Source organism: Lampris incognitus, chromosome 17 (assembly GCF_029633865.1).
Source record: "Lampris incognitus isolate fLamInc1 chromosome 17, fLamInc1.hap2, whole genome shotgun sequence".
NCBI lineage: Eukaryota > Metazoa > Chordata > Actinopteri > Lampriformes > Lampridae > Lampris > Lampris incognitus.
Genome location: NC_079227.1, coordinates 29,084,325 through 29,099,530, shown reverse-complemented (window position 1 = coordinate 29,099,530; position 15,206 = coordinate 29,084,325). Strand labels below are relative to the sequence as shown.

The 15,206-nt window shown below is 44.3% G+C and overlaps 1 protein-coding gene across 1 annotated transcript; it reads right to left on the bottom strand.

Moving 5' to 3' along the window:
* Window positions 1-9,224: 9,224 nt before the first annotated feature.
* mrpl38 (mitochondrial ribosomal protein L38) lies at window positions 9,225-15,200 on the bottom strand. The gene is made up of 9 exons (XM_056297175.1): window positions 15,111-15,200; window positions 14,351-14,539; window positions 14,114-14,245; window positions 13,729-13,931; window positions 13,464-13,536; window positions 12,689-12,734; window positions 10,656-10,814; window positions 10,101-10,237; window positions 9,225-9,453 (listed from the first exon to the last, which is right to left on the bottom strand). The coding sequence occupies exons 1-9, from the start codon at window positions 15,193-15,195 to the stop codon at window positions 9,317-9,319; spliced, it is 1,161 nt and encodes a 386-aa protein (XP_056153150.1). The 5' UTR covers window positions 15,196-15,200; the 3' UTR covers window positions 9,225-9,316.
* Window positions 15,201-15,206: the final 6 nt, after the last annotated feature.

Genomic DNA, 15,206 nt, shown 5'->3' with positions numbered 1-15,206 from the left:
CTTCATATCCGCACGCCCTCCCACACTCTCAGATTCTCTTCTGCTCTCCAACTTACACCATCGGCCCGCTTGACTACCATGGGGACTAGAGCCTTCAGTCGTTCTGCCCCCCGCCTATGGAACTCTCTCCCACAAGAAATTCGCAACATTGACACTCTTTCAACCTTCAAATCCCATCTCAAAACGTACCTTTTCAAACTGGCATATTCAGTCTGATACACGCTTCATTGAGTTTTGTGCAAATGATGATTTTATACTTATCTGTTGTATTAACTTTTTGTCTACCCTGCTTTGTTTTGATATTATGCTGTCTGATAGTGCTGCTTGTTTTTTACTGTGTTCTGTAAGGTGTCCTTGAATGCTCTGAAAGGCGCCCCCAGCTAAACTGTATTACAGTTGCCTAATGACTGAAACCAACAACCAGTTCCATAAGCAAATATGGGTGTGACCTTTAACTATAATTTCAAAGGCCATGTGTACTACTCACAAAGGATTAGGGATTGTTGCAATCGCAGCATTGTAAGATGGTGATAGATATATAACAACCGAAACCAACGACCAGTTTCATGTGCAAATATGAGTGTGCCCGTTAACTAGAGTTTCAATGGCCATGTGTACTATGCACAGAGTATTTGGGAATAATTGCAATCTCAGCATTGTAAGATGACGACAGATGTACTCTTAGCCCCCCCCCCTCCCTCCCTCCCTCCTTCGCTCGGTCAGGGATGGTCATTCTCTCTTAACATAGATGGCCTCTTTGACTCCCCGTTCAAACCAGCGCTCCTCCCTATCAAGGATGTGCACATCCTCATCCCTGAAAGAGTGGCCACTGGCCTGTAGATGGGTGTAGACTGCAGAGTCCTGGCCTGACATAATAGCTCTCCTGTATTGTGCCCTTCTTTTGGCCAGCGTCTGTTTAGTTTACCCAATGTACAGTGGGGAAAATAATTATTTGACCCCTTGCTGATTTTGTAGGTTTGCCCACTTACAAAGAATGCAACAGTCTATAATTTTAATCATATATACATTTTAACAGTGAGAGACAGAATCCCAAAGAAAATTCCATAAAATCACATCATATGAATTTATAAAAATTAATAACCACCTGATTTAGAAAAATAAGTATTTGATCCCCTACCAAACAGCAAGTATTCTGGCTCCCACAAACCAGTTAGTTTTTCTTTAAGATGCACCCCCAATCCCAACTAATTACCCACATAAAATACACCTGCATCACCTCGTTACCTGTACAAAAGATACCTGTCCACACCCAATCAATCAGATTTCAACATCTCCATCATGGGCAAGACCAAAGAGCTGTCTAAGGACACCAGGGACAAGATTGTAGACCTGCACAAGGCTGGGATGGGCAACAAGAGAATTGGAAAGCATCTTCGAGAGAAAGTAACAACTGTCGGTGCAGGTATCAGGAAATGGAAGGAACACCACACCACCGCCAACCTCCCTCGGTCTGGGGCTCCACGCAAGATCTCGCCTCTTGGGGTGTCCCTGATCATGCGAACGGTGAGGAATCATCCCAGAACCACAAGGGGGGAACTGGTTAATGACCTGAAGGCATCTGGGACCACAGTTACAAAGCAAATGGTTAGTAACACACTACGCCGTCATGGATTAAAATCCTGCAGTGCACACAAGGTCCCACTGCTGAAGAAGGCACATGTACAGGCCCATCTTAAGTTCGCCAATGAACACCTGGACGACTCAGAAGAGGCCTGGAAGAAGGTGATGTGGTCGGATGAGACCAAAATAGAACTTTTCGGGCTCAACTCAACTCGCCGTGGTTGGAGGGTGAAGAACACGGAGTACAACCCAAAGAACACCATCCCCACCGTCAAGCATGGGGGTGGCAACATCATGCTTTGGGGGTGATTTTCAGCCAAGGGGACAGGACAACTCCATCACATTGAGGGGAGGATGGACGGGGCCATGTACCGTGGAATTCTGGACCAACACCTCCTTCCCTCAGTGAGAGCGCTGAAGATGGGTCGTGGATGGGTGTTCCAACACGACAACGACCCAAAGCACACCGCCAAAGCAACCAAAGAGTGGCTGAAGAAGAAGCACATCAAGCTTCTGGAATGGCCTAGCCAGTCTCCAGACCTGAATCCAAACGAAAATCTTTGGAGGGAGCTTAAAATTCGGGTTGCCATGCGACAGCCTCGAAACCTGAACGATTTGGAGCTTGTCTGCAGGGAGGAGTGGGCCAACATCCCTGCCGAAATGTGCACAAACCTTGTCAGAAACTATAAAAACCGTTTGACATCTGTGCTGGCCAATAATGGCTTTTCTACTAAATATTAACAGTGTTTGTCCAGGGGTTCAAATATTTATTTTGGACCGAAAATATGCAAATAAATTCATAAAATTCATGTCTTATTCCACTTTTTTTGGTCATATTCTGTCTCACTGTTAAAATGAACCTACGCTTAAAATTATAGACTGTTGCACTCGTAAGTGGGCAAACTTACAAAATCAGCAAGGGGTCAAATAATTATTTTCCCCACTGTACAAGTCACTGAAATCCTCCTGGCACTTAACAGCATACACTATGTTGTTCTGTTTGTGCCAGGGGACCCAACCCTTGGGGTGGACCAACCTCTGGCGCAGCGTGTTTTGAAAGCAACGGAGATGCATGTTTTCATACATACGTATGATATACAGACATAAGATGTGAGTATATGTACATATTAGGAATCAGGAACACTGTCATTTCACCTCATGTACTTACACAGATGAAACGAAATGCCGTTTCCCCCAGCCCACAGCAGTGCAACATACAAAAAAAACACACTCAAAAACTACAACACACATATTCAAACTAACATATATCCACAAAAAAAAAAAAACTGTCCCAGCCAGTATGACTGCCAGTCAGCATGGGCTAGCAGTTAGCCTAGCCTGCCCCAATTACACGTCCTGTCAGACCGCCCTCCTGTATAAACAATACATGTACATGGCATATGTATAAGATGTATTCTAGTACGGACGATTCACGACCTAAATGTCTTTGGACTGTGGGAGGAAACCCACGCAGACACGGGGAGAACATGCAAACAGAGGACGACCCCCCCAAGTTTGGACTACCCCGGGGCTCGAACCCAGGACCTTCTCGCTGTGAAGTGACCACTCTAACCACTGCGCCACCCCTATCCACTGATAAATATTGACCGATAACCAAAAAGGTCTGCTGATTGAAAACCTGATTTGAAATTTTTTTTTTAAAAGAAAGTAATTCAAAACACACTAATCCGAGAGTTAAAGCCTTTAATTAAAGCAGAGGAAGAACGGATAGCTCTTAGTAACATAAAAACGAACATTTGATTCCTTGCCACCTGCCTTCAGTTTCTGCTCATGTGATCCACACTTGGCTCATTGAGGTCAATAAGGTCAATTGTTCTCTGGAGCATTTTCACAAATGCAAGAGCAGCTTCCGTTTCAGCCTTTGAAAACTGACGCGACCTGTCGCTCGCCGTCACAGCGTCGTTCGCCGTCGTCACATCGGTCACGTTGTCGCTCGCCGTCGTCACGTCAGTGACGTTGTCGCTCGCCGTCACAGCGTAGTTCGCCGTCTTTACATCGGTCACGTTGTCGCTCGCCGTCACAGCGTAGTTCGCCGTCTTTACATCGGTCACGTTGTCGCTCGCCGTCGCTTCGTCGTCCGCCGTCTTTACATCAGTCAAGTTGTCGCTCGCCGTCATAGCGTAGTTCGCCGACGTCACATTAGTGACGTTGTCGCTCGCCGTCACAGCGTAGTTCGCCATCTTTACATCAGTCAAGTTGTCGCTCGCCGTCACAGCGTAGTTCGCCGTCGTCACGTTGTCGCTCGCCGTCGCTTCGTCGTCCGCCATCTTTACGTCAGTCATGTTGTCGCTCGCCGTCACAGCGTAGTTCGCCGACGTCACATCAGTCAAGTTGTCGCTCGCCGTCACAGCGTAGGTCGCCATCTTTACATCAGTCAAGTTGTCGCTCGCCGTCACAGCGTAGTTCGCCGTCATGTTGTCGCTCGCCGTCGCTTCGTCGTCCGCCATCTTTACGTCAGTCATGTTGTCGCTCGCCGTCACAGCGTAGTTCGCCATCTTTACATCAGTCAATTTGTCGCTCGCCGTCACAGCGTAGTTCGCCGTCACGTTGTCGCTCGCCGTCGCTTCGTCGTCCGCCATCTTTACGTCAGTCATGTTGTCGCTCGCCGTCACAGCGTAGTTCGCCGACGTCACATCAGTGACGTTGTCGCTCGCCGTCACAGCGTAGTTCGCCGTCGTCACATCGGTCACGTTGTCGCTCGCATTCTGTAGGGCTTCCACTTCATTGGCCTCCTTGCGCACTGATCAAACAAAATTGAGAAAGCAACTGCTCTAGATCACCACAGAAGCTACATAACGCTAAAAAAAACTGCCATTTAAGTCAACTCAGTTTTATTTGTATAGCCCAATATCACAAATTTGCCTCAGTGGGCTTAACAGCAACACAACATTTACAAGGACCTTTTTACCTTCTGCCAACTGACGATAAATGGACTCCACTGACTTAAGAAGTTCAACGGCGTTCCTTATTGAGATCTGATTTTGCAAAACTTCTGCAAATAGAAAACAACGAAGTTACATCCTGCAACTGGCTACGAAACTCTGTTGCCCTGTTACGCATACCATTTTTGTGAACGTTATCCCCAGCCCTTACAGCTCTTCTTTCAGCTGGGGAGAAGGACCCTGGGGATGGAGTGTTGCAGTTAGCACTCGATATTGGTGGAGCGTTTGCATTTGCAGACGTGTTCAAATGCATTCTAGAATTAACACGGACAACGCAAAGCTAATTAATAACTTAACCGTAACTTAACTTTTCTATCCAAATAAACGTGCCACAGCGCTTTGGGGGCGAACATATAGTTTTCACTGAATACTTACTAACTTTGTGTAAACTTACACTTAAACTTGACACCCTTCATTAATGACCTTCGGTTTCGTTAGCAGGTTCATAACATTGTTACTGAAATGCATACAATACCTTCAAAACACGAACCTTTGGCAAGGCAAACAAACAACACACAGTTAAACAATGCCCAAATTGCACCCATAGTTTCTGATCAGTCGACGAGGGCATTACAAACGACCCAAGCCTGAGAGAGAGTTTATGAATGGTTTGTGCTGGTGCCACAGATGCTGCTGATTAGCTTTAATGAACTGAATCATGCTCAGCTCCTGGGAAGTGTAGTACTGGATTTGTCTCTCTTCTCGTTGTGAAGGACAGAAGTCACACACTCGTAGCCACGATGCAAGAATAGTTACTAATCTTTTACCAACGTTTAGACATGACAGTCTTCTTCAACGTAGTGAGGGACAAAACAACGCAACAGCCATTCATTAGGGCAGTGGTTCTCAACCTTTTTGGGGTCCTGGACCCCCTGCGTATTTTTGATCTACCCTGAGGACCCCTCCATCTGATCTTGGGGGAGGGGGGTTGCAATTTGATAGAAACAGTAGAAACTGCATTTTAAATTGTATTATAGCATTTATTCACTCTTTGGGTTGCAAAAATAAGAGCTTTCAGTTGTAACTTAGATATATTTAACAAAACAGAATTCTTATGCAGTAACTTTCAGATATATGTAACAAAACAGAATATGTATTCAGTAACTTTCAGATAGATGTAACAACAGAATTTTTATGCAGTAACTTTTAACAATGCAAACGGGAGCGAGATCTTATTAAAATACAATAAATTAAACTTGTGAAACAGATGTAATTAGAGAAAAAAGTCCTGTTACCCTTCATAGTTTAGGTAGATAAAGGTCTCAGTCAGATTTGAGTAAAATAATCCTATTTCTATAAATGTCATAGGATCTTTTTTTAAAGATATTTTATTTTCACGGACCCCTTGCAATTACACCACGGACCACTAGGGGTCCGCGGACCCCCGGTTGAGAAACACTGCATTAGGGGATAGGACACAGGTGTGCGCCACCATGGGGAGGCGGGGCCTCAAGCATATTTACATACTGTGGGAGGAGCAAGTACCGGATTCATATGCCACATTAGAAAAGCAAAGTATATTTGATAAATACAGTGTATCCAACAACAACAAAAAAAATCTCCATATAAATGTCCAAAACAAAATATTGAAAAAAGGTTAAGGACAAAGATAGAGGGAAGACGCTTAGGTATCAGTGTACTTGACTAGTGGTCCCCAATCCCGGTCCTGCGGAGCTATCGTCCTGCTTTCACTCCAACCAGCCCTAATTTAATACACCTGAGCACTGACCAAGACCTTGATTAATTGAATCAGATGTGTTAAATAAGGGTTGGAGTGAAAACCAGCAGGATGGACGCTCTCCAGGAGCAGGGTTGGTAACCACTGTACTAGACGATAAACTCTATACAAAGACGTCTTAGGGACAAGGGTATTTAAGGAATAGATCCAATAGGCCTCTCTTCTCAACAACAGCCTGTCAAGGTCACACCCTCTTGTAGGAAATGTCACGTTTTTTGCGCCCGTGTACCGGAGAGCAGCAATTGCATGACCAGTCTCGATAAAGTGCTGCAACAGGATAGGTAATATTTTTACGTCTTATGGAACTGCAACGTTCTTGAGTGCATGCTTACTTTTGTCCACATAGTACTTGCCACATGGACATGGGATAATATAAATAACCTTTTGTGGTGCAACAAAGTAACCCCCTTAATAGTGATTTTACTACAAATGGTACTGACTTCTGAGAACTTATGAGCCAAGCTCTCAGGTTCACAGCACATGCTGCACAACAATTACGAGGAGCCCAGGGTTTCTCTTGGTCACCAATTTTACATCTGAAGTAGAACTCATAGGTTTTCTTAATAAGTGCAGTCGTGGTGCGTCTATAAGCCTTAAGCGTGTACTCGCCACACATGTAGCAGAATGTATCACTGTTGCAACATTGACGGGACACTGCTGGGGATAGGCTCCAGCATCCCCGGGACCCTGAGAGCAGGATAAGCGGTTTGGATAATGGATGGATGGATGGATAAATCTCCCTGAAGACGATACATCCTATTGTTAAGCATACTCACTATTGCCTGAAGAACATGCGCATCAACATGCATCCAAACAGCATCTGTAAATGTGAGCAGCTTCTATAGCCTTTCTGCCAGCATCTAACCTGCCCAGATATTGTCTTAGGCATGCTCAGGCATGCCTAAGACAACATCTGCATAGCACCTACACCGACTGCATGCCCAGGCATGCTTGGACTGACCAAAACAGCTTGCATTATGGGCAATATACTGGTAGACTTAAAATATGAAGGTAAATAATAATAATAAAAAAAGTACAAAACGGTATGTGATAGGATTTTTCCCCCTCCCTAATTGTATCCGGCCAATTACCCCACTATGAGCTGTCCCCGTCGCTGCTTCACCCCCTCTGCCGATCCGGGGGAGGGCTGCAGATTACCACGTCTCCTCCGATACACGTGGAGTCACCAGCCGCTTCTTTTCACCTGACAGTGAGGAGTTTCACCAGCGGGACGTAGCGCGTGGGAGGATCACGCTATTCCCCCCAGGTCCTCCTCCCCGCCGAACAGAGGAGGCGCTAGTGCAGCGACCAGGACACATACTCACATCCGGCTTCCCACCCGCAGGGACGCCCGACCAAGCAGGAGGTGACACGGGGATTCGAACCAGCGACCCCCCGTGTTGGTAGGCGACGGCATAGACCGCTACGCTACCCGGACATCCCGTGATGAGAAAATGTTAAGGAGATTTTCGTCATCAGCAGCCCAAAATCCATAAAATATGCCCAAAAGTGTTCAGGAAGCAAAATCTTAGTTGTCCAGTGACGTGTATCCGGTACTTGCTCCTCCCACAGTATGTAAATGTGATTGAGCCCCGCCTCCCGACGTTAGCGCACACGAGCGTCCTATCCCCTCTTGAACGTCTGGGTTTTTTGTCTCTCAATACCCTGACGAAGACTCATGTCGAAGCATTGGTAAATTATCAAACTATTCTTGCATCGTGGCTATGTGTGTGACTTCCTTCATTCTTGAGCTTGCATCGTGGTCAGCGCCTCCCCAACGCTAGTGGGCGTCCCTCCTTTCTCTCCCTCTCTGACGCTCCTCTCATCGACCACATGTTCTGCTTTGCTTCAGCAATGACCCGAGCTTCTTGAAAGTACTATGAAGCAGCGCTTTTCACTTCCAGACGACTACATGGAATAATTTGACTGAAAATCACAGCCTTGCTAGCAATACACCAGGACATGGCTCTCAAGGCCATACAGACTCTTAAGAGTACCCCAAAACATTGTTAGAATGGCAGATTTTTGTATTATTCCCATTAACCTATACATCCCATTATTTAAGGGGAAGTAACGACTGTTTCGCTGATATTTTGTCTTGATTCTCAAGCTACAGTGACAATTCAAAAATTTCAACTTTATTTCTGGAAAAATAAATACATTTTTTTCTCTCGATGGCCCTAATATACAAGATAACGAAGTAAAAATCATGAGAAGCCAACTCAGGGTATATTTCAGTCACAAGATAAGGTAAGTTGTGATTTGAGATTGTTTGGCCTTCACTAACTTCCGTAAAATCTTAACTCTTTTCCAATGTTTTCCTCCCATGCAAAGCACACCAAGTCCCCAAGTGTTTGACCCAATCATGGGGAATAAATGTGTCCAGTTTTAAGACATGAGAGTACAGATCATATTTCTTTAAACTTGGTGTGAGGAAAGTGGAGTTATGCCAGTCAGGTGACATTTCACATCCAAAAAACCCCCCAAAAAGTCCCCACCAATGCTATACTCCAACCACTTCTCAACCCTGCTGTTGTGAGGCAGCCCCGGGAAAGTCCCAGAGAGTCTGGGAAAGGTAGGGTGTGTCTGTCAAGCTATTTGAAATTGACAGAATCTCCTGGTAACAGGAGATGGGATTTACTGAAAAACTAAATACCAGCATTTTTTTGTTGCATTTATTTTTGCGTAGGCTTCCTTTCTCCTCACAAATTTCAGCAATTTATACATAGCAATCCTTTTAAAACCTTGCAGGAGCATTTGTACCCTTGATAAGCTTCATTAAGGACACACACATCATGTGCCAATCATCAACTAAACAGCGGTTTGGTGGCTGACAGGAGCAGGTTTGGTGGCTAAACCAGTTTTTCACTCAAGACACACATGAGGCTAAACTGGGAATATAGACAAAGACACAGAGCTAGACAAACAATTTAAACACAAAAAAACCCTTTATTTTACTCACATATATTTCAACCATAATGCATGAGAATTGATCATTTGTGATGCACAAGCTGTCAGGTGTTTGTTTGGTAAGTCAGTAGATCCCATAGGTGTGCTCCTTTCCATCTCTGTACCGGTCCAGGTAGCGTAGGGGCTGTCTGTGTGGGTACTTGACCTGTGGAGGGTGGTAGACTGGAGGCCGTATAAACTCAAACACTGGCTCTTTCATTTCTGAAAGGAAAACCAAAATTAAGAATGATGCATCTGAATTAAAATGGAAGCAATGCTCACATGAAAAAAAAAAAAACCCGAATCTTAAGACATTTCTGAATGTGTGTGTCACACAGGGACATTATACTAAAAGTAAATTCAGCATTTTTATCTAAACAAATGTCACCTATACACTATAAAATGTTCATTAGTTCAACAGATTGAAAAGAAAGAACATTTCACAAGACTTTGGTAGACTTCTAATCTTTGTAACACAGGTATGTAAGCCCCAAACATAGAGGCTAGTAGGCAAGGACACTGATCACACATTTGATTGACAAGGATGAGTATTACATTTGGTCCCATGATATGGGCTAAAATCAAGCTAAAGGTTGTCAAGCAAGTGATAACCCAGTGTAAAACACAACAAGGCCCCAACTTATGTAAATGATTCCTCATTCATTTCCCAGCACACACAACCTGGGTTCACTAACAAGTCAGTTGTCTCCTATAGGGACACAAGATCTGAGTGGCAGAGTCTTTTTTGCTGATGTGTTTTACATAAATACAAAACGCTCTTGTAAAATATCCCCCGACATTAGGATGGATTGCCCTGGGTTTGCTAAAAGACTTAAAACTGTGTTTTATGTACACATGTATGCACTTACTTAGTATGTTGTGAAAAGTGTTGGTAACCGACTCATCCCACTGGCACTGGAAGAAGGCCAGGCCTGCTGGGGTAATATTGTTCTGGTGCTTCCTGTAGAACTCCACAGTCTTAAAAGTACGATCTGCTAGAGAGTGACTGGGTGGGAGAGAGAAAGATTACTGTGTTGTTGTATTTTTTTGCATGTGCAAGACATAACTACATACATTGGCTGCAGACATGCACACAGCCAAATACTTTAATAGTTATAACTGTGCAAACATTTTGTTTCTAATCATTTCCCTCCATTTAATTCTGACATATTCCAACATTTTATTATAACTGGCCCCTCAAATTGAGTATGGAGATTAAGGAATGGTTTTTACTTCACTTTTCTGTCTGTTCAATGTTTATTAGATCGGAAATCTCATTTCAAAACTCATCTTGAACACTGGCTCCACATTGACCTGGTCATGGGCATTAATGATGCTGCTATGTAATTCAAAAAATATGAAGGACACATCATACATACTAAGACCATCACAACTATACCCTTAATGTTTATGAGGATGCTCACCATGGAAACTGCCTGACGTCTTCCTGGAAGTCGATGGGCCCCTCCTGTTTAAAGAGAACATAGATGTAGCGGTGGAAGCCTGTGCCCTTGGTAGGAAAGGGGGGCAGGTAGTGGCATAGCTCCTCTCCTGACTGCACGGCACCTCCTGGAATATTACCCCTTCAGAGACACAGAGGGTTATGTCTGTCAGCATTGGCGATGTAGTGGCAAATACAAATTGGGTGAAGTGAATTCCATGATCACCACAGGCCAGCAAGCATGTACACGAACAAAATATACATTTTTAGAACACTATCAATGTTTTGTATTATTGAAATATCTCCTTTAAACTCATCATCATCATCTAAGATCTATTAAACTACTATAAAGATATACACTGATGAGCCAAAATATTATGACCAGCAACCTAATATGCTGTTGGTCCTCAGTGTGCTGCCAAAACAGTGCTGACCTACCGAGGCATGGACTCTACAAGACCCATGAAGGTGTCCTGTGGTATCTGGCACCAAAATATTAGCAACAACTCCTTCAAGTCCTGTAAGTTGCGAGGTGGATCCACCATGGATCAGACATGTCGGTCCAGCACATCCCGCTGATGCTCAATCGGATTGAGATCTGGAGAGCTTGGAGAACAGGGCAACACCTTGAACATGTCATCATATTCCTCAAACCATTCCAAAACAATGTGTGCAGTGTGGCAGGGCTCATTATCCTGCTGAAAGAGGCCACCTACATCATGGGATGTACCCATGACAGGGTGTACCTAGTCTGCAACAATATTTAGGTAGGTGGCACGTGTCAAAAATTGACGTTCACATGAATGGCCAGGCCCAGGGTTTCCCAGCAGGGCACTGCCAAGAGCATCACACTTCCTCCACCAGCTTGTCTTCCCACAGTGCATCCTGGTGCCATCACTTCCCCAGGTAAACAGCACACACGGCCATCCATGTGATTTAAATGAAATTGGGACTCATCGGACCAGGCAACCTTCTACCACTGCTCAAAGGTCTAGTTCCGATGCTGGCGTGCCTATTGTAGGCACTTTCGATGGTGGACAGTGGTCATCATGGGCATTCGGACCAGTCTGCAGCTATGCAGCCCCATGCCCAGCAGGATGTGATGCACTGTATGTTGTGTCACATTCATCCCGTAACCATCATTACAATTTTATGTGACCCCTTGCCACAGTAAACCTTCTGTTGGTTCAGACCAGACGGGATAGCCTTTGTTGTCCTCGTGCATTGATGAGCCTTTGGTGGCCAACACCCTGTCGACAGTTTCTGGTTTGTCCCTCCTTGGACCACTGTCGGTAGGTACTCACCAGTGCTGACTGGGAGCACCCCACAAGCCTTGCTGTTCCAGAGATGCTCTGACCCAGTCGTCTGGCCATAACAATTTGGCCCTTGTCAAAGTCGCTCAGGTCTTTACTGCTGCTCTTTCTCCTGCATCCAACACGTTGAGTACAAGAACTGATTGTTTGTTTACCATCTAATCTAACCAAACCTTGACATGTGCCCTTTTGTGGAGATGATAAACATTATTCGGTTCACCTGTGAGTGGTCATAATGTTTTGGCTCATCAGTGTATATCAAACAATAGTCAGACAAACTCTTTTGAGGTGGATTAATACAATAATAGATCCTATGTGGAATTATTTGAAATTACTACCCTTGATCTCTACACAATTAAAAATATATATATATATATATATAAAATATATGGATATCCAATATCTAAATAGCAGAGCCATCAGTTCTTTTTTCTTTAAAATCTCCTAGATGACTTATCAAATTAATGAGGTAAGGTCACATTACTGAGTGAAGATGACTGGGTATGGGTAATTTATGTTCAGATGTCCGAGAAACTAGTTTGAGATGATACTCGTTTACTTTTTGTGTAGCCATCTGGTAAATAAAGGTTTATTAAAAAAAAAAAAGCAGCAACAATTCAATGTATCAATGACTAAAGTAACATATCTATATCATTAGTCACCCAAGAAAGTGGTAAAAGAAAATTTGTTCTGTGATACTTACACTAGCCAGTGCAAATACTCTCCTTCACTGTCCAGAAGATGCTCATCTGAAAAGGCAAGAGTACTATTTGTGATAATATGCCTTGAAATCCTCAAATGTCTATAAATTCTCAGAATTCAGCCTTTGTGAGGTTGATCCCCACAGATTCAATTAACATATTGCATAAATCTAATCACACAATGCCCCCATGTGGATCTTCAGTAGAACATCATAATGTGACAGAAGGAAATTAAAAAAAAAAAAGCAAAGGGAAGCACTGGTAGGTGGAGCGGATTATTCTCAGAAAGCCCATTCTTTCATTTATTCATACATTCATTCATTTAAGGGGATAGGGAACTATAGCCAGCACCACAGTTGCAGAGGTTTTTGATTTTGAGATACTTTATTGATCCCCATTGGGAAATTATGCTCTGCATTTAACCCATCCTAGCTGTGTAGCTAGGAGCAGTGGGCAGCTGCTGCCCAGCACCCGGGGACCAACTCCAGTTCGTTTTGCCATGCCTCGGTCAAGGGCACAGACAGGAGTATTAACCCTAACATGCATGTCTTTTTTGATGGTGGGGGAAACTGCAGCACCCGGAAAAAACCCACCGCAGACACAGGGAGAACATGCAAACTCCCCACAGAGGACAACCTGGGATGACTCCCCAAAGTTGGACAACCCTGGGGTTCGAACCCAGGACCTTCTTGCTGTGAGGCGACAGTGCTAACCACTGCACCACCAAACCAGTTTGTACAAACTGTACACCCTGATGCTTCCCCAAAGGAGACTTACCTGGACAGGTGAGCAGCAGGGTCCAGAGGGAACCCTCCTCTGCCTCAAAAGTAATGTCAGGAGCAGAAGAAGCCTATGAGACATATTTTTAAGTACAGTTGAAAAGGGGAGAAAAAGTGAAGAGGGGAAGAAATTAAAAAAGGACTGGGCTGTATACACATGGGAAGACGCAAAACTTACTAAAACTTAAGGTGATGCTATACCTAACCAGATCATTTGATGAACAAGAGCAAGGCATCATTACATATTAATATCTTTAATCTACCTCCGTAGGCGTCAGCCGATTCCCATAATGTACTTGGCCACTGTTATCCTGGCTGTAGTTGACACGGATTGTGACCTGAGGTAGAAAATAAGCCACGGGGAAGAGATCTCTGAAGACTCCATAGTGGTCTGCCAGTCTCTTAATTTGAAATGGACCATTGCTCTTTTCCCATATTTCCTGCACACGGTCCAGATTGATCTTGACTAGGGGCGCAAAAAAACAAAAACAAAATCTAATTCTTAAAATGGATTTAAAACAAAACAGAAGTCATTCTCTTCCAAGACCATCCCAATGAATCTCAAGTGCAGAATAATTATACCACACATTCATTTAAACCGTTTGGGAAGTGAGAGGATTTAGTCTAGATTGGTTTGAACAAGCTTACAGGTGCGCAGACGGGCCGCCCTCTCCAGCTCTTCATTTTGCTTGTTCTCCTTCAACACTTGCGTCCTCTCCTTTACTTGTTTGCCCCTGGAGGTGCTGTCACGTGGCAGTCCAATGTCCACTCGCTCTATACCTGTGACGTGACAAAATACCTCAATACCATAAACGTATCCAGTTTCAGCAATTGTGAGACAAAGGGTTAATTTAACGGGCTGAAGCCTCTTTTTCTTGTTTTTACCGTGATCAGGGTCTTCTGCCGCCACATATTTCCTGTAGGTGTTCCACCAGGCGGGCTTGTTCCTCTCCTCTTCTGCTTGTCTTAAATAACGAGTGTAGCTGCGATACTTCTCCAGCGAGGCCAGGTTCTCAACGTCGACGTCCTCATTCGGCATCGGACCCAATGGAACAGCGCGTCGGCACAAGAACGCTGTTATTCAGACACATGGGGTTTGTCAGACGATGGACTTTAAGTATGTAAATTTCCCTACGGCAGTCATTCATTTTCCTTCTACATGTTTACCAGCATTAACATGTGGAAAATAACCACTTTGCAATACTGGTCTGAATTTCCCCGCGTTCGTAAGAAAGTGTGGAGAGAAAAATATATAGAAAAAAAGATAATAAATAATAGGGGAAAAAGGGACCGGCTAAGTTTTGGTCTAGTAAGGGTGAATACAACCAGCCTTGCAGGCAGCTAAGTCACCGATGCTCATCGTGGAGTAATTAGACGCTCACCGGTGATTTGGAAATCAAGTCAAACTCAATATGCAGCTCACTGCCACCCACTGGGGAAAGAAACCCCTCGGGTGAACAGGGAGAACTAATTAAACGCTTGACAAACCCGGTCTTGACTCGGTCAACGCTGGCTTGGCTAACCGCAAGTGAGCGTTAACACACTATGGAAAATCAAAACTCGCCGTATAAATGCGCGATCAGGCCGCTTTACGCCGTCTTTGAATCTGCACCCGATGTAAAACAAGCACAATATTTGATCACACCTGTTTGACCAAACGTCCTGACATTTGTGCCCCCTAATTCTTTTCCAGCTCGACAGACACAACCGCAGACCACGCGTAACGCCATCTTGGATCGAG

Bases quoted from the DNA above. Each gene is read 5' to 3' on its own strand.
- mrpl38 (XM_056297175.1), bottom strand. From the start codon at position 15,195: ATGGCGTTACGCGTGGTCTGCGGTTGTGTCTGTCGAGCTGGAAAAGAA. The intron at 13,537-13,728 runs GTAGATTAAAGA...TATGTCTCATAG, and splicing joins ATCGGCTGACGCCTACGGAG to GCTTCTTCTGCTCCTGACAT. The intron at 10,815-12,688 runs GTAAGTATCACA...GTGTCTCTGAAG, and splicing joins GAGTATTTGCACTGGCTAGT to GGGTAATATTCCAGGAGGTG.